The sequence below is a fragment of the Plasmodium malariae genome (assembly GCF_900090045.1).
Source record: "Plasmodium malariae genome assembly, contig: PmUG01_00_27, whole genome shotgun sequence".
In the NCBI taxonomy this organism is placed as follows: domain Eukaryota; phylum Apicomplexa; class Aconoidasida; order Haemosporida; family Plasmodiidae; genus Plasmodium; species Plasmodium malariae.
Genome location: NW_021638299.1, coordinates 172,788 through 195,063, shown reverse-complemented (window position 1 = coordinate 195,063; position 22,276 = coordinate 172,788). Strand labels below are relative to the sequence as shown.

At 18.9% G+C, this 22,276-nt stretch overlaps 1 protein-coding gene and 4 pseudogenes across 5 annotated transcripts; 2 read left to right on the top strand and 3 right to left on the bottom strand.

Annotated features, from left to right (window-relative positions):
- PmUG01_00052900 (uncharacterized protein) lies at positions 1–1,252 on the top strand (the record flags this gene model as incomplete). Its single annotated transcript, XM_029004322.1, has 4 exons — positions 1–9; positions 146–205; positions 484–729; positions 1,001–1,252. 4 exons carry the CDS (start codon positions 1–3, stop codon positions 1,250–1,252), a joined length of 567 nt encoding a protein of 188 aa, XP_028859057.1.
- A 4,436-nt stretch (positions 1,253–5,688) lies between these two features.
- On the top strand, positions 5,689–6,657 carry PmUG01_00052850 (annotated as a pseudogene). The gene is given in 4 exon segments: positions 5,689–5,775; positions 5,874–6,078; positions 6,093–6,582; positions 6,597–6,657. Coding segments are annotated over 4 exon segments (843 nt in total).
- Positions 6,658–10,616: 3,959 nt separating this feature from the next.
- Positions 10,617–11,209, bottom strand: PmUG01_00052800 (annotated as a pseudogene). Its single transcript has 3 exons — positions 11,186–11,209; positions 10,948–11,163; positions 10,617–10,916 (listed from the first exon to the last, which is right to left on the bottom strand). Coding segments are annotated over exons 1-3 (540 nt in total).
- Positions 11,210–16,101: 4,892 nt separating this feature from the next.
- On the bottom strand, positions 16,102–16,758 carry PmUG01_00052700 (annotated as a pseudogene). Its single transcript has one exon. A coding segment is annotated over exon 1 (657 nt).
- Positions 16,759–20,225: 3,467 nt separating this feature from the next.
- On the bottom strand, positions 20,226–21,603 carry PmUG01_00052600 (annotated as a pseudogene). The gene is given in 9 exon segments: positions 20,226–20,276; positions 20,291–20,389; positions 20,403–20,774; positions 20,789–20,824; positions 20,839–20,991; positions 21,005–21,175; positions 21,190–21,228; positions 21,243–21,425; positions 21,439–21,603. Coding segments are annotated over 9 exon segments (1,269 nt in total).
- Between the last annotated feature and the right edge of the window lie 673 nt (positions 21,604–22,276).

The window sequence follows — 22,276 nt, the reverse complement described above, 5'->3', positions numbered from 1 at the left end:
ATGAAAGAGGTAAAATTTATTCCTTAATATTCCTATGTATGTATGTATATACATATATATATATATATTATGATAAAAAAGGTGGTAATACAGCTAACATTAAAATTAGTTCTTAAATAATTCTTAATAATTCACTTGAATTTAGAACAGCAGTGAATTATGTTTTGGAGGAGGAGAATATGCAAAAAAGTTGAGATTTATAAAGGTTAATGTTTATTTACATAAATAAAATACTTCCTTAATTAAATTGAATGATAACAACTTAGAATTAAATGTTTATCATTTGTTAATTATTTAATTAAGGCAAAAGATAAACCACCAGAACATGTTAGTCAATCACAAAACTTGGAACAATTACTTAATAATTATTTACAAGGTCCTTTTAATTAAGTTACTAATTATGACAGGTGTCCTTTGATTTTATATAATAATTGTAGAGAACTTTTGTAATTATCATATGATGCTCAAAATTTCTGTGAACAGAATCAAAAATATCTGAATGATATAAAATACTTTAAAAAAGGGTATATATATGTACGCAATAGTAATCATGATTATATAATTAAATGTAAAGAATATAAAACGGGGTTTCAAAATATGAAGAATCATTCTGATAATAATAGAAAATTTAATAATGACAATTACAAAACTAAAAATCCACAAATCAAATTTCGAACGCAAGGAAATAGCGACCTAATTAATTCCCATACATTTAATAAAATACTCCAAGTTTAGTCTTGGGAACCACTCCTTACAAAAAAGCTGTAATTAAAGTAAACGTTAAAAAACAAGAAATGTATCGAACGTCTGGTCAAATAGAAGAAGGTTAAATGACAAAAAAGAATCAAATAGCAGAAAATGACAAAATAGTAAAAAATGGCGGAAAAGTACAAGAAGAAAAGGCACAAGAACATCATCTAATTACCAAAAACAGCATCAAGTGAACAAATATATTAGAACTCAAGGTCATAGATGACAACAGAAAAGATCTCTCCTTTAGGATTCATCTGCAAAAAATACAGATGATCGAGATGTACAGTCACAATCTGCAATTGATTCTATATCAGCAGATTCCAAAGGTTTTGAATCTCCACGAGAAATTACAACTGATTCTGCAGTTATAGCAAATAATTCAGTCTCCTTAATATCTCATAATATTGATATTATTTCATCACCTGATAAAGAAACTCTTCCAGATTTACCTTCTTCAAAAGAACCCCTTACAGCTTCAGGTACAATTAATACTCTTTAATTTTCTTCTATTTAAAGTAAATATAATAAATAACAAATATTCTTAAAACTAACTTAAACGTACAGTAGAAAATTTACATATAACACACGTATCACCTGTTTTAATAAGCATTCCTGTTATATTTGTATTTTCCCTTTTTATTAAAGTAATATAAAATATAAGTATTAAAAATGTAATAAACATTTGATTATTGTAATAATTTATTTCATAAATCTATTTTTTATATTATAGAACTCTTTAATAAGGCTATTAAAAAAATATATATATATATATATAAAACCAATGAAAGTGAAATTCCTAAGAATACTAATATCTTCATATTATTACAGGATAAGTAAAATTTTAACTCGTAATGATATGGAACACCATACATATGATGAAGAAGAAATCAAAAAAAGAATAAAAATACAATGAGATAACAATATAAAAATTTTAAATATATCAAATAGAACAAAGGATAAGAATAAAATCATTAGAGAAGGACATATGGAAGTACTGAATGAAAGCAGAGATAATGTATTCTAATTTAACAAAGGGGATTTTTTAGAATTGTGCCTAGAGAACTTCGCAAAAGAAGAATATAAATCATATACTAATTTAACAAATGATAAACTCTCCACAGAATATTAAAAGTAAAAATGATATTGAAAAACAAAAAATTCCATTGAATTAATGAACAGAAAAACATGGAAATCTTTGTGAAAAATTGAAAAAAGAGATTGGTTTAATAATTTGAAAAATTAATGAAAAAAGAAAAAGCTTACGTAAAAGAAATGGTAGAACTAAAAAAGTGATTTTCAAATGAATATTACAAAGATATATTTTTATTAAGAGAAAAAAGTCTACAGAAATTGTGGATACCCAAATAGGCTATTATTATAGAAAAATATTTCGAACATGACAGGCATAAAAGACTGACAGAGGAGTTCCAGAATACGTTAGATGAATGTATAAATGAAGAAACCATAAATTACGTATCACTAGTAAATATAGATCAATTGCAGAACAAAGAAAATTATGAAGAATTATATATATATATAAAAAAAATTATTAACAAAAATGTGTATTCTAGTACTATGACAGTATTAGAAAAATGTAAATAAGAGAACTTTGAAAATAAAGAATCATATTTGGATAGTTCCATAAATGAGTGGAAAACAGAAGATTATTCAGATAAAAAACAAGAAATTACAGAAAAAATAATTGAATATAACATAAATGATTTAGAAAATACAAGAAATAAGGAATTCCACTTTCACACGGAGGAAGACAGTTTCATTTACGATATAGAAGAGTGGATAAGTGAAAATGAAACATATAAATTCTTGAGTTAATTACAGTACAGTATATAAATCCTATGAAGTAGCAGAAAAACACACTTATAAATTCATAAGTGTACATCAATCATATATTTAGATGATATTTAAAAAAAAAAAAACTGTTAACAAAAAATATTATTTAAATTTTGCAATGCCTGAAGGAAATAAAGAAGAAGAATATAAAAAAATAAAAACGAAATAATAAGCATTAATTATGAAGTATAAAATGGAAGCATTTAAAATACATTCCAATTAAATATACGTTTCTTAAATGTCTAGTATTATCCATTAGAACACTATGTTAATACTTGATTCATTGAAAGTATTAAGATGTTAATACACATATATATATATAAAATATTAATACTAATGATTTCAGAAAATGATAAACGTTGAAAAAATTACAATTTGGAATTAAAATAAAAACAAAAAAAACTTTAACACTATTCTTGAATTCATACAATATTATTTCAAAAATTTATATAATTCTATTTTATTCCATTACTTCTTAATATACACTTATTTTCACGTTTATAAATACAATTCTTTGTATCTATTATACATACCAATTGTTTAACAGTTCTATGTTTTAATTTATATATAAAATTTTCTCAAAAAAAAAAATTAATAAGAAAAAAAACTTTTCATATACTTGAAAACATAATGATAATTTACACAAAAACTATATCATAAATTATATAAACATATATATATACTATATACATAATAAAAACATCTTAATCTGTTATGAGTTAATAGATGTTACATATTAATATCGTTCATTTATTGTATGTATTTAAATTCTCATCTGTTAACTGTATTTGTGTTCATTATAATTATTTTTTCTCAAAATTAAAAAATCCTATTTAAAAATTATATTTTTCTTTAAGAATTTCCTTTTCTACATAATATATATAATGCAATAAACAAAGCACATTCACATATATATATATATATATATACTGATAAAACAAAATGTTCTTTATTTAATTTTACAAGTATAATAAAAAGATACCATAAATAAATATGCTCTATAATTTACTACAATTGTTGGAAATATTTTCAATTAGATAGTGCTATAGAATAGAAACCATTTCTAAAGGATTGAATTAAATATTACATAAAATATAAATAGCTAAAATGTAAAGTAATTATTAATAAGGATTTATGAAATTTTAATAAAAAGAACAACCTTATGGGAAAACATGGGAATGATATTACTAATTCTCCCTACAACATTATTATTCAATTTTCGTGTTATGATATTTTATCTAAATACATTTTATTATATTAGCATTTTCTGTCTTCATTAAAAATATGTTATTAACTTTTAATATATTATGTAACTTTGAAGTAATTACTCATATTCACATTAAATAAGTTAATTTTTCCTCTTAAAACATAATCCATTTTTTATCTTGTAAAGCATATTTCAATAATCAAAAAAAGTTCCGAACTAAGATTTTTTATAGTATTTTACTTCCTATTAGTAAAATTTTTTTTTTTAAATTATCTTATAGCATTTTTCCAAAAAATAATAACTTTTTTTAAAATTACGATTTTTATAATATAATCATAAATAAAAAATATTTTCCTTAGAATATTTTACTAATATGGCAAATAATATTCCTTTTATGGAAATATAATAATAAAAAATTATATAAGCAAATATTTATGCTGTTTTGTTTATATGAAAATTATCAGAATTCATACCAAAGAAACAGATACATAATTTTTTTTTTCAAGAATATTTCATTATATTTATTCTTATTTTTTAATATAAGAATTATTCAATCATAAAAAAAATAAAATGAAAATATGGTAATAATATTTCTTTTAATTGAACAATTATTGCTTCAATGATCCCATGGATCAGAATTTATTTTACTGAACTTTTAATAGAAAAAAAATAAGAAAAGCTTAAAATATTAAGCAAAAAATAACATAAAAAAATGAAAAAATAATTGTCATATGTAAGCGAAAACATAATTGACATAAGTGAACGAAAAAATAATAGACATAAATAAATGAAAAAATAATTAACACATGTAAATGAAAAAATAATTAACATATTTAAATAAAAAAAATAATTAACATAAGAAAATGAAAAAATTAATAATATAACAAGTTTCAAAAATTTAAGAGATAAACTAAGAGAATAAAAATAATAAAAAGTAATATATATAATACATAAAATAAATACAAAAAAAAAAAAAAAATAGAAAAATAAGGAGAATAAAGAATAAGATTATAAAGGCTCCGAAAATAATATAAAAAATTGTTTGAAAAAAAAAATAAAATAACATAAAGAAAATACAGTCCATTTTAAATGATAAAAACTTTTTTATTAATTTCTTATTATTTCCATATGTGTAAATGTCATTTATGCTTAAATATAATATAAGTTTAAGTTCTAAATTTTAATAATTTATTTTTATATTTTCTTCTAATTTAATTTTTATTTTCATTTCTATATCACTATATTTATTATAGAAATATAAATATACAGAATAATATTTTCATGAAAAAAAAAATATTATAATTATAAGAATATATATCGTTTTTACTGCATTTATTTATAAAATATATTTAGGTTATATTAATGATATAAATACTTGTTAAGAAGAAAATAATCGGATAACCTATTTAACAATTGACGTTTTATCTATCTATATATATATTTATATTATGTTTTACAATAATTTTATATATAATTATTATTTATATTTTAAAATTAAATATATAAAAAAAAATAATAATAAATAAAATAATTAAAAATACTATTAAAGTTATAATAAGTAGATACATATACATAAATAAATTTTTTATTATATTTAAGTATATATAGACGTTTCTCTATAAAATAGTTAAAAAGTTTATAGAAAATTAATTCTTAATAAGGATTATAATTTTTAATTTTTTCGATCTATACTTTTTTTATATAAAAATTTTTATTTTATTATTTTATTTCCAATACTAATTTAAATATTTATTATAATTCATTTTCCATTGTTTCGTTATATATTTATACTTATTAATTTGGAGTGCATGCTTTTGTAATTTATTACATTTTTTGGAAAATTAAAAAATAAAAAATAAAACTATATATTATTAAAGATGAAATTAATATTCTTTTTTGTATCGGATTCTGCTGTTATATTTAAATTATCCTCTACCAGTTCAAATGATGGTTACTGTAGTGGGGTAAGATAAAATATTTCAAACAAATATATTTATATATTAGTTAATTCTATTTAAAAATTATTGTAAAAATTATATGTTTTTTTAAATATTTTATACAGATAATTACTGGAGAAACAAATCCTCCACATTTTAAATGTTATAATAGATTAGAAGATATGCAAAAAGTATATTTAAGATAAAAGATAAAGGAAATCAATATATCAGAAGAATATAAAAAATCTCTTTAGAAATTTTGGCTTAGTAGACAGGAAAAAGAAATGACAGAGTATTTTGGAAAGAAAAGGAATGATTGGATTGAAAACAAAAGCATTCACTTAATAATTTGATAAAAAACTTAGATAATAAATGGATGCATAATAATCCCAATATGCACGAAAATTATCAATCAAATATTTATGATGTATGTTAAAATTGGAGTGACGATGAATGGATAGAATGATTTAAAACACATGTATTAGATTATATAACATCAGAATGTAAATTTTGGTTCAATGAAAATATATGCTCCTACCATAAAGTGATGGCACCCAAATTGATTAAGTGGATTAAAAAGAAGAAGTATGCATGTGATTTATTACCCAATAAATTTTACTTATCTCGTTATTGGGAACACTGGGGAAAAGGCAGATTAGTTGATGATCCAGATCATTATATAAAAGTTGCTGCGTATCCACAATGGGTAAAAAGAACAAAAAAGGAAAATAAAATGTGGAACCGTTTAATTAAGCGTAATTAGAAAAAATATATAAATAATTCAACTGTGGTGACACAGTGGACTGCGCAAACAATGAGGTTATATAATAATTGGTTAGCACCTTTTATATAAATTGGATATAATTTAAACTGTGGAATGTATGGATTAAGGAAAAGGGAATGAAATAGACTAGTGAATAAAAATAATAAATATTATAATAAAACGAAAGGAAGAATATTACAAATTTTTTTTCTATTTAATTTCCAAGGTACATATTTCATTATATACAAATGAAAACTAGGAGAGAGACAACTGTGTATAATATAAAACATATAAAATTTCTTTATAGTGCAAAGAAAAATGAATATAATATATATTTCATAAACGAAATAATTAATTATTAGAAAAAAAAAATTATGTAAAAAAAATAAAGGTGGATCACTAAAAAACTAAAGCAATTAGTGTTTACATTTGAAAACTCAAATTATCTCAAAACATAGAATAGTTATATAGTTACCGTAATTTTCCATGCATAAATAAAAAATCACAATTTATTTTAAAATGTATTTACATTTATTTTATTTGTGTTTAAATATGATTTATTCTTATATATTATTTTTTGTTATAGAATTTATATAATGTATGAAAAATATTATATTTTAAAATTGTACATTTTTTTTTTACATGTAATTGATAAAAATAATTTATTATATAAAATTATATATACCATTATGTATTTTTATTAGAAAGATATTTCTTCGTTATTCATTCATTTATTTACGTATATCATAAAAATTCTTTTATAAGTAGGAGGTCCAATATAATTAAAACATTTTTCTTTAGGTTTAAATTTAATAGTGATAGCTTGAACAGTTCATTCCCCAATTAAGATTACACAATAAGTATGAAATTTCGCATTAGAGACAATTTTTTTATCTGTTTAATAATATATAATATTTAAGTAAAATCATACTTTTTTGCACCACATAACAATAGCTGTCTTTGCTTTATTTCTAACAGTGTATGTATAATATTACCCTTAATTTAATGGATCAACATTTATATTTTTACTAGTTAAATAATCATTAATAGTCGTTTTTAATCATAATATTTATTACCCCATTTAATAATTTTATGCAATAATAGATGTACATATTTTTGTATTATTTTACTTAATATAAAATTAACGGATAACGCACGATATATGTAATCGTTAATATAATAATAAATTTAAATTTCTAAATATATTCTAGTGTTTTTTTATATTTATTTTATTATTTATTCATTTGGATGGTGATTATCAAATGAATTTTTTCTTTTCTTCGTTCTACAATAGCACTTAATATATTATCTGCAATTTTATTTTTTTTGTTTTTGTTTATTCCTTCTCTATATTCTTTTAAAAATATATTTCATTGTATTACCTTCTCTCAAACAAATATATTTTCTTTTCTTTTCTTTACTTTTTTAATAACAAAAAATATAATATACATATTTTCCCCTTTTCACCCCTATTTCCGATATATATTGTACCATAATATTGCATATAACTGCAAAATAAATTAGTACATAATTTAATGTATAAAGAAATAGATTTGTGGGAAAATCATATATATCATGAATTGACTAAAACGTATATCATATATTACAAATATAAAAGGTGCAAAAGTTGATGTGTTATTGGAATGGCACGTAATGATAACTTTTATGTATTCATATAGAAAAACTAACCGATAAGTAGAGAAGGGATTCACATAGAAGTAAAGAAATAAAAAAAAAATGATAGATAATTTATAAAAGTTGTTTTTAATTAAATATTTTGAACGTAGAGAAAAAAAGAAAAATGGATAAATATTTTTTTTTTAATTAATGGAATTATTCTTTTGCTAAGAAAATAGTAAATAATTAACAATGAAATATAAAACCCGACGAATAAAAGGTTATATATTAGAAAGAAAATAGAGATAAAACAAACAGTTGTTATATCTAAGAATAAATATTGAAACATTTAAATTTTTTTTCTCTATTTAATTACTGAAGTTAGTACATTTTCTGGATATATTATTTAGGATTTATGCTTAAAATACTGTACTTAGGTTTCAGATTTTATATTATAATAAAGAAGTGAATACACATAACGAAATGGAACCTTAAAAAATGCGTTAATCATTTACATTTTTAATTTAATATTAATAATAAATGTTCAATTTATAAAAATGATTCAGTATAATTTTAAACGAATTTTTAAATAATTGATTTTATAATATCCCCTAAATAATGTTCATAATTAGAATTAAATATTATGATGTTTAGTACATATTAAGTACGCACATCATTTTTACTGGAATAGTATAATAAAATAATGTTATCCAAAAATATATACAAAAAAAAGTTGACGATACTACATAAAAAACAAAATGTGTAACATATATTATTAGTGAAATAAGGATTTTGTTGTTTCTAATTCAGTATTTGTGTCACGCTGTATATATCAAAAATTCAGTATATATAATGTAATTATTATTTAATTATGAAAATAACTTCAAGAAAATTGTGAGGAAATAATATAATATGCTGTGAAATATTTAAGTCAAAATAAATTAAAAATATTTACATCAATGAAAAAATATATTTAAACTATGAAGTTTATATATACCTAATAAATAACTATTTTTTAAAATCGTTTAATATATATCTTGTTTCGTAAATATTCAATTATGGAAGTGATAAATAATATAAATTAATGTGAAAACAAAATACAAGTGGAAAAATACTTTGTGCTCATTAAACCCCAATGTGTATAATGTAAACATTCAATGAAATATATTAGACTAATCATATAATTCTAGAAAATTTTTATAAACAACTGTATATAACTGATAATCTGAAAACTATAATTATATGTTATCCCTATACATTCTCTAAATAATAATAAAGATAAGAAATATTATTATGTTAAAATATTAAAGAAATAAACATAGACCAATATTACATTACTTCAACACAATGATTATAATGCTTTAGAAAATATAGATATAATTAAACAAAATAACTTTTATGTTTGTTTTCACTAACAAACACGAGTTATCATATATATTCCAATTCTACATATAAATATAAATATTTTATATTTATCTGATAGAGATTTGAATGTTAAGTATTCCACTCTAAATTAACAAATATATTATCTATTCATATCTCATTAAACCTAATTCACAAATTTAAATTTTTAATGATACAAAAAATAAAAACTATATAAAACATATTTATATATTTACAATATAATATACATTAAAGTAATTTATGCAAATTATAACTAACACTACAATTAGGAACAATAAAAATAAAATAATTGGATTTTGCTCTTCAATTTATTATAAAGTTTCATAGTGCACAACTTGTTAAACAAATATCAATTATCTATGTTAAAAAATGATATTATTTTGTTGTATATTTATAATTTTATATATATACAATAAAAAAAAAAAATTTAATCCTGTTAAATGGACTGTTACAATACATATGATTTTTTGCTTATATCTGATAACACTTATTTCGTAAAATAAACATTTAATATATTTTTAAGTAAAAAATGAAATATAATTTAATACATGTAAAAGAAAAAAATTGTATTCATTTAGTTTCATTAAGTACAAAAAAAAAAAAGACATCTTTATTTGTAATTTAAAACAAATGATAACTTTTTACATGTACGTAAAAAAAATAATCATTTAAGTCTACACTTTCGTAAAACTAATACCATTTTTTACTTATATAATTTAATATATCATACTAATGAAATTATATGAATTATGCTTTTAAAAATCAATATCAATGCATATGCTCATACATATTTCATGAAATTATAATTTAATACAGAAATTTACATATTAACAATGGTATTGTGTTAAGCTAAAATATTGCATTATATACAAATTCAGAACATTAAAATATTCAATTCACAAAAAATAAAAATATTATTTTTTAATGTTGTTTATAAAAAAAACAATGTATATGTAAGTACATTTATAATAATTAAGCAATTATGTTTATGTTTATTATGTATATTTATAAATATGTTAGTTTTTACTTACCATTAACGACTACACTATAGAATGAAACATGTTCCTTATTTTTCCTTTTTTCATTTTCTCTTTATAATTATTGTATGTTTTTTAATTTTTATGAACGTAAAACAAATCCTTAACATATATAGGATAAATGATACACTTAATAATACTCAATAAGATATTGCTCTAGCATCAAACTTTTCTAAAATAATGTAAAAAAAATTATCTATTATTAATAATGATCCTCATGATACTAATATACTAGATAAAATTATTTGTAATCTATGCCTTTTATGAATTGTCTTTTTTTTTGTCTTATCATTTATCAAAGAATTTTTTTTAATAAAATCTACATAATCAAGATGATTAAATAGCATTCTTTAAAAATGAGAATTTTTTTTCTTCAAATACTAGATATTTATGTTCCTTGTATTGCTTACTGAATTCCTTCTTGTATAGTGAACTATTATTTTATTATTTATTTTTTCTAAAGCTTTACTTTCCATTGTTATATATAACTTTACCTTATTTAATTCCACTATAAGATATAATTTCTGTAATCCTTAAAATATTCAAAACATTTTCTTTCTCATATTTAGCCAGTAATCCATAACGTTTTACATCAAATGTTCTATCAAATTTGTATCCTCTCTGTGAATTTACTAAATGTATTCTAAAAAAAAAATTAAGTATTCATTGTTTTAAAAAATGAATAATGTCATTCTAAAATATCTATTAATAAAAATAAAAAGTGGAAATAACAAAAAATAAAAAATTATTTAAATAATATTCTCATATCATGTCAATGTAAAAATAATATATCCAAATTAAAACGATAAAAGCAGTAGTATTAATAATAAAAAATGACTTCATTTGTTGTTCCCTGTTTTATATCCTTAAAATTGTAATATATTCAGTTAGATAGCAATTAAAAATAATATAATATACATATTATAAAAGAATACTATAAATATTTATTTATTTTTCTTATTATTTTTTTTATCTTTTTTTTGTAGAGATCTCATAAAATGTATATATAAATATATATATATAATGTTTTTTATAACATAGACAAAGAAAAATAACTATTAAAATATATTATAAACTTTTCATTTTAAATTTAATAATAAATACATAATTTTAATAAAAATAATTTAATTTGAATTTATTCATAAATATTAAAAATGTATAAAATTATTTCGTAATAACATAAATAATATATTATTAATTATTTAAAACCAAAAAAAAAAAATTATATAGCAATATTACATAATATTCCGTTTATTTAAAATATGGAAAGTATAAAACGCACATAGTACATATTTCATCATGTATTAAGACATTAACTATTAAGTTCAATTAACTTTACCTATAAGTAGTTCTAATAATTACATTCGATTTTATGCAAAATTTTTTTCTTATAATTAGCTCTTTTTAATTATAAAAATAAATGAGAAATTTTTTATTTAATAAAAAAACTTTTCATCATAAAAATTATTAGATATTTTGTAAAAACTAAAAAGAATTTATACATAAAACACGATTAACACTTCAAAATTAGTATTGTGCTTTATTTATTTTTTAATGAAATTTTCCATATTTTGAAAAGATTATCAATATTAATATATATTCTTATGTATCCTAAAATTTACAATAACATAAATCTCGTATATCATTAAATACTTTTTATAATTACTAAATAAAAATTTTGTAATTGCACTACTTTTTAATATATTATTTATATAAATTAATATTTATATTTACTAATACAAAAAAAAATTTTCCAAATTAAAATTTTCCAAAATTCATTTTATATATTAGCAATAATACCATGGATATTTGGATTGAAATAAATTTAAAAATAAAAAACATATACAATATTATTCATTAGAAAATGTCATAGAACAACAATAAGTATTATTAAAATTATGCATTAATTTTTCTTATGAAGTTTATATAATTAATTTATTATTTTCTTTTTATTACTTTAAAGACATATACTATACAAGGTATACATTTAAAAAAATAAAATCAAACATAAATGAAACTTAAACAAACATATGCTCTTATATGAAAAATGTCATTAGTTGCAGATATATTACATACCTTAAAATTTTTTGTTGTCTTTATTATAACACAGTAACTAACAATTATAAAATTATTATATGTAAAAAAATTTATTCTAAGCTTATAAACAGATTTCATGTTTTTTCCAAAAAAAAAAAAAATTATAAATTAAAAAAAATAAAGAAAATTATCATTTTCAAAACAATTTTTTAATTAAATAAAATAATAACAGAAAATCAGAATTACTATATTTGTATTCCATTATTTTATATATGGAACTAATGTCTCATTTAGATATATTCTTATTTACTATTCCTTGAAATCTCTAATATTTGTTGATATTATAAATGTCTATTTTTAATTACCAACTTCTAAGTTTTTCACTTTTTCATAAAATAAAGGATCCATCTATGAACTATTTTTTTATTTATTATGTATTTAACATTTTATATGATATTAATATATATCGTAAGTAGATTTGTGACTTTTTATATTCATATCAATCTTTTAACTTTTTTTTATATACCTATAAATATAACTTAATAATCCCACTAGTATATTATCAGTACTCATTTAAATTATCATTTTACTATTTTAATTTTCTACATGATCAATATTATAATAGTACGTAGTAATAAATTTTTGCACAACAATATTTTTTTTAAAATAAAGAAAATACATATTATATGTTCTGTAAAAATTTTATTACTTAATTATTTTATTAATTAGTAATACTTTAATATCACAATTACAGTATATTATTTATTTTACTTGTACTATTAGTAATCAATATAGTAATTTATTCATGCAAAATTATATAATCTAATTAATATATCAATTGAACATTCGTATACACTATATGCGTACTTTAATCATAACGATTTTATTTTTAGATATATGTGTCTCTTTACTGTTTGTATATTTTTCCATTTTATCAATTATATTCAGAAGGCATTCGTATAATTGATTCTTCATATATGTTTACATGCAATTATATGACACAAGGCACAAATAATAATAATATTAGGATAATTTAATTTTATTCTTCAAAAAATTTAATAGCTTACTATAAAATTTTTAAAATTATGAAATACAACATTTATTAAGATATTATTTATAAATTATATTATGTTGTATTATATAATTCTTCCATATATGTAATGAGTGTTTATTTCCATTTAAATATGCATATAATAATATATATTTTATAAGTATTAATGCTAACATATTTCATATACAACATAATATTCCCCTGTATACATAAAATTATTCTGATACCTTATTCAGTATTCCACATATAAACATATTATATCTATAAATAACTTTTAAATAGTAAAAATACAGATTTATGCTGTTTGTAAAATAAGTTATTATTCCATTTTTATAAATGTTAATTTATATTTTATGTATATAATATTATCGACCTGTATTAATATATTATGCATTAATTACATGTAATTTCTTACTCAAAACATATTTGTTCAAATAATATTCACCAAGTTACATATTAAAATATAAACTATTTAGACTGTTCTATTTTCCAATAATACGTTAATTTAATTATATAGATTTAATATATAAGTTCTTTTAACTTTTTATTAATGTACTAATATATATGTTATCTTTTCATTTATTAGTATTACACTTTTTTTTTTTATTTATATATAATCTTTATTTTCTTTAGATTTTCAAGTATTATATTTTATTAAAATTATGAAAAATACTAAAGTACAAAATTGAAGAATTAATTAAACTATCACATAATTTCTGTATATTATTTAATGCACCACTGTAAATAAAAAGTAAGTGCATTATGAATATTATTTATATGCATTGAATTCTCATTATAATATAAATAGAAATTAAATATTCTTAAATCTAAATTCTAACGCATGCATACTAATTCCAGTTATAAATATTACTATATTAATGAAATTATTATTCAGTTATATAAGAATATTTTGATAAAACTAATAAATTATATATTCAATAATCCTCTCTTGGCTAAGCAAAATATATAAAAAAATAGTATGACATTATATAAGGACACTCAATTGCACAATTTTCATCTTAGAAGTGTTGAATATTATTAGTAAATAATTACTCAAACAAATTTAAATTATTCTTCAAAATTTCCGTAATTTAGTACTAATTTTAATTTATACATAGATATGCTAGTAAAATATATAATATTCCTTTGTACATGTAATACTACATTTACCAATTATAAATTTACACAAGGAATTTTTATTATTTCCCTAAAATATATTTAAGGAACATTTATAAAATATGTAGTTTAAATGTAATTAAAAAAAAGTATACATTTGTTTTCATATAATTATTTTATCTTATAAATTATAGTATATTTACTTAAAAATATAAAGCAAGAATTACAAAAAAAAAATGTTACAATAAATTTTCTATAATTATACACATTATGACCCATTAAAGATAAATATATGAATGAATGTTAAACATCTATATTATTTATTTTTAAATATATGCTATGAATATTATAACTGTTTCAATTATAACCATTAATTTTTATTTATATTTATTTCCAGTATAAATACATATATATAATGACATAATTGTTTCCTATAATTATGTATTACATAATATTAAGGATTCTAATAGGTATTAAAATATTTAATATTAAATAAAAAATAAAAATTAATATAGAATTTATATTTATAATATTTTATTATAATGTTTATTTCTTTAGTTATTATGAAAATGAATTAAAAGTATGTTTTGCATAAGCAGTATATATAGATCGTTCTTAGATACAATAAATTAAAATTTTCAAAATTATATTTCATCTATAATTAATTCATTCCTAAAAAGAATATTATTTTATTTCATATTTACATTTTCGGACATAAAATATTCATTAATTTAAACATATATTTAAAATGTTTTCGTAGTAAATACTTATTATAATACATTTATACTATTATTATCTATAGTAAAAATTAACTAAATGTACTTTTTCTAAAACATCTCAAAAAAATCAGTCTATACATTTTATAATATACAGATAAAGGTATTTACAATTAATTTAGAATAGATACTACATTTATTTTTGTTAAAATTACGAAATAATCATTAAGAATATAAAAATGTACAAGAAATAAAAAAGTTCTACATCCATTTTATATTGTTGAAAACATAGAATTTCTTATTAATTTAACGAAAATATACTAAATACTCTTTCATATATGAATATTATAGAACTTCATATATTTCGTATACATATATTCTAATATATATATATATATTTTATGTATTAATATTAAGTTTTAATGATTAATTAAAATAGTAATTTAAAAAATAAAACATTTACAAGCACTAATAATTAAGAATACATGATTTTATATTTTATATCAAAATAGTTATGTAAGTGTATGTGGTATTATTAAATTTAAGTAAACACACTCATATTTCTTATGTATATTTTATTTCTAAGAATACTACATATTTTCTTATACCATATTAAATATTTCTATTGTCAAAGGAATTAACAATACTATAACATATTTTAGGATTATTTACCTTTATTCTTTTATATCTTTCACGTTTTATCAAAGTATAAATAATACCCAATATTATTAACGCACTGAATAATATTAAAAATCCTGAAAAAAAGTATAATATTTCTTTTGGTAACTCAGACAATGATTCTACTAAATATTTTCGTACTACTTTATACATGGTATTTATTGTTAAAACTACGAATCCTGCCAAAAATATTGAAAATGTTGGAACAATTTATAATCCTACCTTTTTATTTACCATTTTTCGTGCATTTTCTTCATTAATTTCCATGTTATACATAATTTTATCTATAGAATATAATTTATTGAATATATTTTTTTCAAAAAATGAATCTATTCTATTGAGTGTAGAATATTGTTTTTTCATAGATAATTTATTCCTTTCTTCTTCCTTTAATACAATTTCTTTTATTATTTTTTTTTGTGATTTAGGGACTATGACATTCTTATATATATTTCTTTTTTTATTTATTAATTCAGTATCACCCTCGTATCCAAATGTATATCCAGACGATATTATATCCAATGAACTCTCTGATAGTAGTCCATTAGTTGTTAAACCTGAATATCCATCTAGTTTTTTCTTCTCATCCATACATTTACAATAGATATACTAAAAAAAATGTAAATATTCAATATTTATAAGTATATAATATTTCTATAATAAGAAAATGTAATGTTTATAAATAAAAAGTTAACTACTCCAAAAAATATAAGAAACTTTATTATAATATTACATTTTTGTTATGATGATATATCCAAATTAAAAAAAAAAAATACAAGTATTTTAATAAAAGTAAGTGACTTAAAATTTTCTTTCACTGTACAGTTTTTTAATAGTATTATATAGAGACTGATAAAAATATTAACAATATTTTAAATCCTCTAAATAATAATATAAACTTTTTATAGTATTTTTGAATTTTTTATTTTAATTTAAAGGTAATAAATTAAATTTATATAAATATAACTCATATTAAAATTTTCGAACTAAGAATAACATAAAAATTAATGAAGTGCAATTTCTATATAGAGTTATTTTATAAAAAAAATAATAATAATATAAAATAATTGCAACTAAAATAAAATCAGATAAGATAAAAAAAAAATAAAAATTATTCAGTCAATGATAAATATATATTATTTATTTAAAATAAAATTTAAAATATAGAAAATATATACTAATAAATATTCAGAAACTAATTATGAACGATTCCATTATTTCCAAATATTGATCCTAATTTTATACACATTACTTTTATAGTTTCCTTTTATGATCAGATAAATTAATTATTGTTGTAGGAAAAACAATAGAAAATGTATATGAATTTATAAAACATATTTTTCATTAAATACAATATGCACTAGTAGCTATCTAAAAAAAAATACATTCACTCTAATGAGCAATTATGTATTAATAAAATAAAATTTATGCTTACCATAAAATCTCTGATATTACGTAATATTTTCAAAAGTAATATAATACTGAAAATTATATTTTTTTACAAGAATTTTACAATACATTAATTAATATCTGTACCCGAATATGATTTATTATTAATAGAATATTCATAATTTCTTAGTTTCCACATTTTACTTATTCCTTTTAAAAATGTATAAAAATATGCAAAGAGAAAAATAATTATATAATTATAAAATATAAGGTAAAAATTAATTGAGTGTAAAAGTAATGTATGCAATCAAATTATTTTAGAAATAATTTTAGCTATATATTATTAAAAATGAAAGCAAACAAAAAGGATATATATATGACATATATAAAAGGATTATAAAAAAATTTTAAGAATATAAAATATTTAATAACTTTTAATATGGAATAATTTAGAAAATGTCTCACATTATACTACTTTATATTAATACATACTCTTGGATATATAATTTTAAGATGAAATATAAACAATTATCGTCTTCATATTATATAAAAAGTTCTTATAATATTAAAATTATGTTATAACCTATTAATTTTATTCATTGTATATTTTTAGTAGAGCGCATAATAATTTAAATCTATTGTAATCAAATTAATATTATTAATGTTAAAAAAAAAAAAATATCACTTAAGTTTATTTCCATATGTTAACATTTAAAGAAAAAGTAATTATTACATTTAAAATAATTTTTTTGAAATACTAAATCTTAATTTTAAAAATTGACATTATATATTCATTCCTTTGGATTTTGTGAACATATTTCAATATTATGCATAACATTCATTTTGTATATTTTAAATGATTTCATCTTTTCTTCAATATATAATTTAAACAGTTAAGCAAAATTTTTTAGAGGAAAAAACTTTAATATATAAGAGTCCATGAAGAATGAAATACACAACTTTTTTTACAAAATAAATTACAAGAAATGGTATGTTCTACATCTTACGTGAAGTTAATATGTTAATTATAGCATATACTCAAGCACTCTAGTAAATAGCAGTTTTTCTCAAGTGTTTTTTTTTTTTATTTCTTACATATTTTTTCTTTAAAAATATAGTTATTTTATATTTTTTTCATTTTTATATGAAATATTGAATATATAAATATATTTATATAATAAATTATAATGCAAGTAAAAATTGTGTTTATAGTTATGTCAACGAAAAAAAGTAAAATACAATTTTGTAACGATGCTGTGTTTAATACTCATGTGTCATATTTATTTTTTACCGTTGACTTATTTGTATACAATTAAATGTATTAAATCTATTAATAATTTACATTTTTTAATTAAATGTGATTTTTTCAATTACAATTTATTACCCTATAAATTAATATATTATATATAAAAAATATATTCCAGTAATTACTCTAATATGAAAACTGAATTAAGTAGAAATTTAATATTTTATATTATGTCATAATACTTTTAGAACAATAATAAACTTTATACATTTAAAAACAAAATTCCCTAAATACAATATTATTTTCTTTAAAAAAAGATAAAATACACATATAAATGTATCATTGGAAACCCAAACATTTTCTCATGGATCATATTATTTTTTTTAAAGGTAATTTGATATTTATATATTTTTTTAAAAAACGGTTAACCTGTAATTTTTTATGTTTTACATCAAAATATAATATGGATAAGTGTGTGGTTCTCTCAAATTATATGCTAAATTATTTGTTCTAAATAAATAAAATAAATTCGTAACTATATATTTATTTATGTATTAAGTATAACTAAAATATATCTATTATATTTGAAACTCTAACAAAGCATAAAATGAAGTTAATAAACAATTTATTTAATATATATAAAATAAAAAAAATATTTTATCAAACTATTTTTACTATATATAGGTTATTAAAATCTTAAACTATGATCAAATATCAAAACAATATTTATTTTTATACATATAAGACCAAGTAATCCTGTACGTTTTAATTGAATTTATTTAAAAAAAATAGTTTTTAAGTAAAAAAAAAAAAAGTACTAAAAGAAAAATTAAAATAAAAAAATTACTCAGAAATTAAAAAAAAACAAAAAATATATATATATATATATATATATATATATATATATATATATTCAAATAAACATAAAATATTCAAAAAAAAAGTATACATATTTTAATTAAATCAATTATATATTTGTTTTCGGTGCATCATTCCTATTGAATAGAAATGTTTAATTAACTCTATTTTGTATGCTTCCTAATATCTTGGATATACATCAGTAGATATTCTATAAAATCTTAGATAAATGTAGCTCATACTACTTTGTATACTTATATGACCTCTTGTCCAAATTTAAACAATTAGGTCTTGGAGTGAATCCCTAATAATTCTTATGTACTTAATTATAAGTAATTAAATTTATACATTTTCTTCCATTTTTAATTTAACATATACTGGATCGAAAGGGGGTAAACTAATAAACATGTTAATGACATAAAATATATATAATATGAATTTTTTACAATTATGATATTTTAAGAAAAATACACCAAAAATGGCAAATTCTAATATATTCATCGTACAAAATGAATTTTTTATCTACATTAAAATAATGGAAAAAAACAAAAATTATTCCTATTACCAAAAATATTGCAATAAAAATACGAACAAAAGTATTCTTTAATATATTAGATACGTCACCTTATCTAGGAAGTGTTTTCCACATGAAATTTTAATATTAGTAATTAGCACTTGTTTATTCTTTACAACTTTTGCACATACTGATCTTTCTAATTCTTTTGAAGTCTGTTTCACTCATTGGAATTTTCTTTTTTTTTAAAACTCTTTTTTTTTCTCGAGGATGTAAAACCCCTTTCTCTTTTAATCGGTAAACCTCAGAATTCGTTATAATTATAGAAATGCCTTATTTTACCAATTCTTCCATATATTTTCAAGAACCAGATATATCTGACTCTGGTTTCTCAGTAGGAAAACTCAGTTTTCCATATTTGCCTAATTTCCATCTAAGATCATATGAGTCTTATTTTGGAGGTGAAGAGCTATTTTTTGTTTCTGAACTAATAAAATTCATATTATTCCTAATTTCTTAATGCTTGCAAACTACTTCTCCGTTTATAATGGATATAGTCTTTAGACTTTCCATTAAAGATCTATTACCATACCATTGATGTCCGTTGTTTTAACTATAGTCATATTTCTTCTTAAGACGTATGCTGCGATCAAAGTGGTAATTCTTCGATACTATTCTTAATATGAAATTTAGTAAAAAGTAATGTCTCCAAAAAATCTTGATCAAAATCAATGAAATCTAATTTTTCTTCAACAGTTTTAGTTGAATTAAAACATTCTATTTTATTGCAACTCGCATCATTTGGGACAAATGCATATAAGAGCTCGATTGAACTCATCATCACAGTTTAAAATATAATAGAAACATACAAATATTTATGCCTTACAACACTTCTTTCTGTTTTAAATTATATTACTTATATAACTGATACATTTTTTATGTATAGAAATCCCAACATTATTAAAAATATCTCTATTCATAATACTCTTATAATTTGAAAAATAATAATGAAATATTTATCTTCATATTTATCATTCATTTAGCTTGAATTATTACGAATAAATCACAATTAAAGCTATATATCCTGTGTGCTGTGGTAAGTGAAGATTGTAGATTAAGAAATTCATTAACTTTTGCTTAAACATCATTATCTAGTGAATCGCTTTTAAGCCCTATTCCTATTTCTTCATATACACTATATTTATAATGTGAAAAACTCCCAATATAGCCTCGTAATTTATCCCTTTCTAGCAAATTTTTTTGAATTTATTGCAACTTGTTTATAAATGTTATTATATTTAATTTTGCATATGCTTTTTAATTACTTAAATATATTACATTTGAAATTATGATCTACCTCAATGCCCTTAGATCAAAATTCACTATATTTCACATTTGAAAATAATTTTTTTAAAGTTTCATCCTGTATATTGCATATATAAAATCAATAATATAACGACTTGTATAATTTTTATAAAAAATGAATTTTTTTTTGATGTTTTATGCAAAAAATAACATTTAAATGAGGAATAAATTATTGTTAGATTGCAAATGAAAATATGCATAAATTATATTTATTCTTCCTTCATATTTATTATTTCCTTTTAATTTTACATTACATACACTACATGAAGTAGTTAAAACTATACAAAAATATGTATCAATGCTTAAATAATGAAAATATATATAGGATTTATTCCTTTTTTGTACTTTTTTTATTAGTATTTATATCAATTAATATAATTCTTAATGAAAGATAACACCTAATTTATCTTATAGAATAAATTATATTTGTAACATTTTTTTACATTAATATTTTTAATTAAGAACTAAATAACTTCAATGATGAAACATTTTAATAGTATATAATTAAAAAGATCTAATATAATACAGCACAACTGCATTTTATATATTTAAATATTTAGTAATTACAATAACATATTCTTTAATAATAAATATCCCATTAAATGTATATAATTAAATATCGAAATTCTTAATGATATATTTACAAATAAGTACTTTTAAATTTTATTATATGCCTAATCATCCTTATCTAATAAAATTTTAATATATCCTTTTTTATTTAATATGTTATGAGAATA